Below are 5,822 nucleotides of genomic sequence, written 5' to 3' on the forward strand. Positions count from 1 at the left end.
CCTGTTTTTTAAGTGAAGCAGCAAAATATTCTGAATGTGGCACTGTCTAATTCACAAAGTTTGTATTCAAGCTGACATTGACAGAAGTTAGAAAACACAAATCATTTTGTACCAGTTTTGGTGTACCACCTGCTAAGTGTTAGCAAGAACTGCAAATAATAAGCCTTTAATAACTGAAGATGCCTGTTTCAGGCAGTAACATCATTCCCTTGCTTATGCCCATGCAATTCAGGAAAAAAAGCAATAGCATCACTGGTGAAATCTCTGGTGAAACAAGGATAAGCAAAAAAGAGATTCCACCCTTCAGTGTAAGCACAGGCTGCCTGGATCACAGTGAGGACTATACACCGTGAATTAATAAAGCCAGAAAAACTTCCAGTAAAAACAGTTAATTCTCTGCCTAAATGCACCTCATTCAAAAGGTGAAATTCTTCCCTAGCATGGCAACTTTTCTGAGGTCTGTTCCATATGTAGAACATTTCTCTTCTGAGAGGGTGTTAGCACTATCTTCATGTTTTCCTGCTAGCCCTGCCTTTCAGAAGGAAGAGGTGTCTCTGTCACACAGGACATGAGAGGCAAAGAATTGCTCTCTATCATGTCAAAACTCTGTGCACAGGAGTTTGCAAAAGGTGGAAATGACACTATTCTGCACATCAAGGAAAGAAAATAGGGGCTCTATAAGCTAGGCATACAGGGGCAGGTGCCCTTTGGATCTACAGGTCAACAGAACACTTCTCACAGTGACTGGATCCTCTACTTTCCAAAAACAACTCAGCTGCAATGTTTACTCAAGTGACAACCCCAACAATAGGATTACCAGGAGAAATAGTGGGTGTAGAAGCAGCCCAGTAACATGGAACATTTTTAAATCTTGATTTATTTCTGCTGTTTGTCAATCTTTCTCTCTCTGCCTTTTTTCCCAGACAGCATACACACAGAGCATGCATTTATTTTATTTTGTTCTCAATTAAAAATATAGGAATACTAAGAATTCAGTCCTTCCAGACTTGTCATCCACTCATTTCCACCATACATTATGAATCCACCAAATTAGCCCCAAGCAAATTAGTGTGCTCCTAGCAAATTAAATACATTGATATCGACAAAAGAATGAGAATACCTACTGCAGATATTTGTCACTTAGCTCATATTTTGGTTTTAGAAACTTCAGCTGGACTAATCTAATGTCTAAGGCAAATAAAACAAGTTATTGTAAGGCTAAACAGTTGGAAGTATACAACAAATGGTATTTCAGGCTACACAACTGTCTGCTCAAACAAGAGAGAAGAAGTCTTTCTTCTTTGCATGCTTGCACAGCAGCAGCTGGAATCTAGTTCTGGACTGGCAGCTCCTGCCTTCTCACCCCACAGACTAGCTGTGAGCAACCCTGCAGACTGGTAGATGAAGAAGAGGTACAGTATTACTGTGTCTCCAACAAATACACTGCACCTAAGCTGGTTTTGAGGAATGAACTTTGGGGAAGTCAGAGACTTGCCCCACGCCGTTTAGCAGAACTCAGAGTGGGCCTTATCTTCCCAGGACTGAAGCCACCCGACCTCAAACTGAGGAGAAAGCCATAGTCTGTGGAGCTGTGCAGATTAAATTGCCTTGGATGATCTCTGGCACAGCTGCGCTCCCCACCCCACCCAACAGAGGTGTAGGCATACAGACCCATCTGCTGAACAGATAGGGCAAACACCAGTCAGAAAGGGTTTGGGATTCTCCTTTTGCCACCAACAGCCCTAGTAACACCATTTCACAGGGAAAGGAGCTTCGTGGCAGGTCTGCAGACAGGAAAGGCAGCCAAACCCTCTGTTCCGCCCTGGAGGAAACAGACCAACAAAAGGCTACAGTGGCTCCAGAAAGAAAACTTCTGTATTAAAAGCCAAATAACGCGCAGCTACAATAATAAATACACACTATCTCAACCAGGAAATACAGTGTGAAAGGCTCATTAAAGTTCAGCTTCAGCAATAACAATATATATACCGCTTCAGTTCTCCATTCCGTCAAAGAGAGACATCCCTTTCTGTCCATAAAGGAGAAACCCGTTCACACGACATCCTATACAAAAACGCTACTCCGACAACAAATGCAGCCAAATAGGAGGGTCTTTGATTTCCTCCGTTAAATTTTTACGGGGGGATTTTTCTTGCCTGTTTCTTTTTCGGGGTTTTGTTTGCTTGTTGGGGGTTTTTTTTTGTTTGTTTATTTGGGTTTTTTTACTAAAAGGTTCGTTTAAAACGGGTATTAAAGATACAAAACGCGCACATACGGTGTGGTCCCCTCGGGGCCGCTGCCCTCGGGGCCGGGCCGGGCGCTCAGGCAGCCCCACGTCCCGCCGCGCACCTGTGGCACGCTGCAAACGAGAAAAACACGACTGAGTCCGTCCCGCGTCCCGCCACAGCACAAGAGCAAGAGAAGGGGGGTCACCGGGAGAGGCTACTTGGCGGCGGCGGCGGTGGCGGTGCCGGCGGTGGTGCCGCGGCGCTGCTCCATGCCGTTGGGCAGGAATCCGGCGATGATGGGCACGGGCCAGATGAGGGCGGCCACGCTCCACACGATGATGACCAGAGTCATGAAACACGCCACCAAGGTGGACTCGATGGGCTTGCGGTTCATCCGCCAGCCCGGCTCGCCCTTCAGCTCCTCCAGGCTGAAATCCAGGCAGCAGAAATTCAGCGGCTCCCCTTGCAGCCAGTACTGGCCGGGCTCCGCCGCCGGCGGGTAGGAAAGCGAGGAGGAGGAGGCGGAGGCGGAGGCGGCGGCGGCGGCGGCAGCGGCGGGGGGCTGTGGCGCGGCGCCCCGCAAGCGCCCGACCCGCCTGCCCCGCACCCAGCTGCAGCCCACGCAGAGGCGCAAGTCCTGCTGGGCGCCGCCGGCCGCCAGCCCCAGGTGCTCGATGAGCAGCGGCGGCCCCACGCGGTGGAAGGCGGCGGAGAAGAAGGCCCGCCCGTGGCTGTTGGTGGAGAAGAGCAGGAGGTCGCACTGGATGCCCAGCGGGCGGCTCCAGCGCACCAGCAGCGAGCTCAGCATCTGCCGCTGCACGCTGATGTTGCAGTGCGGGTCCTCGGCGGGCTGCGGCTGCCCCTGCGGCTGGGGACGCTGCTGCTGCTGCTGCTCCTGCTCCTGCTGCTGCTGCCCGGAGGTGGTGGGAGCGGAAGGGAAAGGCTCTTGGCTAGGGGCAGCCGGCGTGCCCGGGCTGTCGGTGCTGCCTTCCTCCTTGCTCGCTGCCCCGTCGAGGTCCATCTCGAGGCTGGCCAAGGAGCGGGAGGAGGAGTTGGCAGGGGGCAAGAAGAGCTCCTGCTCCTGCTCCTCCTGCCCGCTGGCAGCCGCCGAGGGGCTCCAGCCCTGGCAGGGCGGCAGGCAGGCGGCCAGCAGTGCCGGGAAGAGCAGCGGCAGCATGGCATTAACTTAGAGCCGGAGAGGAGGGAGAGGAGGAGGAGGAACGGGAGGCTGCATGGCGCTGCCGGCTGCCATCTGGGAAAGGAGGCACAGTGCTCTCGCCGAGCGAGCGAGAGAAAGGGAAGGAGGGTGGAGGCAGGCGAGGGGGTGGGAGCGGGGCTGGGGCTGCTGCGGCGACGAGCCGAGCGAGCCGGGAGCCTCGGTGACGGCAGCGGCTCCCCCCTTCCCCGCCTCCTCCGCCCCCGGCCCGGCCCGGCAGCGCCCCGGCGGGAGGAGCCGAGCGCCCGCCCGGCCCGCCGCCGCGCCCGGCGGAGCTGGCCCGGGGCAGCCGTGCTGCCCGGCCGACAGCGCTGCCTCCCCCGGGGCGCGGCCCGGCAGCGGCCGCCGCTGTCCCCTCGGGCGGGGACCCTTTCCCCACAGGAGCCCCTCTTCCCCCTCGGCCGTGTCCGAGGGGAGAGCCGCAGCCTCCCAGCCCCACCGCCGCCGCCTCACCCGCGGGGCTGCCGTGGCGGCCGCCGCTCCCCTCCTCGGTGGGCGAGGGCGAGCAGAAGGGGCTGGCAGGGGCCGGGGCGGGGGCGCGGATGCGGGAATGGCATCCAGGAACCGACCGCACACGCTTTCACTGCGACTTTATAGGAAGCGAGCGGGACGGGACGGGACGGGACGGGACGGGACGGGGCAGACGCGGAGGAAGGGAATTCACACTCGGTGGCTGCGCCCTTCCCAGCGGTGCCCTCCGAGTCCGGACTCGGCCCCAGGAGCTGCTCCCGCAGCCGGGCGTCTAAATCTGCCTCTGGACCACAGGCATCCCACCCATCAGACGGGCGCTGTCGGTCCTTGGAGCAATGATTTAAACGAGAAAGCTGCTTGCAAGCAGCACAAAGCTGCCAAGAGTGGTAGCCGTGAGATTTGGCAGCGTTTTTGAAACGCTGCTTTATAAGCACGATCGTTTATAATCAGTCTGTATACTCCAGCTTGTTTTGTGACCCTGTGCTTTTTACAGTATTACTCGTGACATGGTTTGAGGCTTGCTGTGTTGCAGTTTGACAGTTGGAGACTCGGGCAGGGCCAGAACTAATGACACAAATGATCAACGTTTCTTAGTCTTTACTTTGAGCAGAGGATGGGGTAGAGTTACATTTTCCTGGCAAGCATCCAGGACTGAGACTATTCTTTGTCTTTGCAGCCGTTTTATTGAAAAATGCAGATGGCAAAAGGGATGCACTAGTCTTTCCCAAAGGACAGAGCTAAAGTCTATGAGGCTCTCCTTTGAGATTGGCATTGGTCCCATGTCAGACGTGTTCCCACGTCAAAGTGACACATGGACACATTCTCACTTGGAGAATGAGTTCCTGTAATATCAGCCTCAAGTCTGTCAGGTGAGTGAGGGTAGTGAATGAGGGTAGAGAGTAAATTTTAAATTTTATATTATTCAACATGAATGAGGGTAGTGAATTGTTTTTCTTTAAAAAACCTGTACCTAAATATAACATGACAAAATCCAGAGTTGTTTGCCTTCTGTTCAAAAGATATCTGAGCAGCAAAATGTGTTTGTGTTTGGTACCAAATTAGTCCAAAGGGTACTGGCTACCTATAGTTTGGCTAGGTTTTTGGTTTTGCTTACTACAGAGAAACATGCCTGATGAAACGTTCAAAGCAAGCTGTCTGCTTCCAATTCTGGGCTTGTTCTCAAATGTTGCAAAACAGTTAATACATTTCTCAGTGTGTCCTATTTAAGAGTTCGCTGATATTTTTTATTGCCTGTTGAATGTGTCTCTACATGCATCTCCCGATGTCATTTGTCATATCCACACTGCCACATGTGTGGGGCTATAGCACATCTATAGACCCCAGACCAGATTAAGAGAGGTCTAGTGTGTAGCAAGTAATGTCAAAACTGTGCAGCCACTCATGTGCACAAATTACATTGCACTGGGATTTTTGGCACAAAGGACTGGAAATGAAACTAAGCCTCATAAATAAGATTTAGCTCCTGAACACTGTTGCAGTATGTGGGTGGCAAATGTTCTCAGGCAGAGCTTCAGTTCTTTTGCTTTTCACTCCCAGCATCCAATTGAATGCAGTCAGGGGTATTTGCGAAGCAATTGCAGGGGGGAAGACTTGAGCTAAGTTTCTTTTTCTGCAAGTAAAGATAACCTGCGACAGGAAATTTGAATGCATTCAGCATCATTTAGACTTCCATGGCAAAGAGCTAAAAGACAGCAATTTATTTCAGGTTGGAGATGCATGGGTGCCTCATACCTATTCCTCTTCATCAAGGAATAATTGACCAAGTGGGTGGAAGAAGCAGAAAGTATGTTAGATCATTGATTGAAAAGCACTGTCCAGCAGGGCCCTTTACTGATACTTTATTTCTAGGTCTATGAGATAGAATTAATCTCTGCATGGATTCAGTC

The 5,822-nt window shown here is 52.4% G+C and overlaps 1 protein-coding gene across 1 annotated transcript; it reads right to left on the reverse strand.

The window, feature by feature from the left end:
- Positions 1-1,857: 1,857 nt before the first annotated feature.
- On the reverse strand, positions 1,858-3,623 carry TMEM158 (transmembrane protein 158). Its single transcript, XM_085051362.1, has one exon. The coding sequence runs from the start codon at positions 3,403-3,405 to the stop codon at positions 2,443-2,445; it is 963 nt and encodes a 320-aa protein (XP_084907488.1). The 5' UTR covers positions 3,406-3,623; the 3' UTR covers positions 1,858-2,442.
- Between the last annotated feature and the right edge of the window lie 2,199 nt (positions 3,624-5,822).

This window comes from Lichenostomus cassidix, chromosome 2 (assembly GCF_008360975.1).
Source record: "Lichenostomus cassidix isolate B80296 chromosome 2, HeHo_3.0, whole genome shotgun sequence".
NCBI lineage: Eukaryota > Metazoa > Chordata > Aves > Passeriformes > Meliphagidae > Lichenostomus > Lichenostomus cassidix.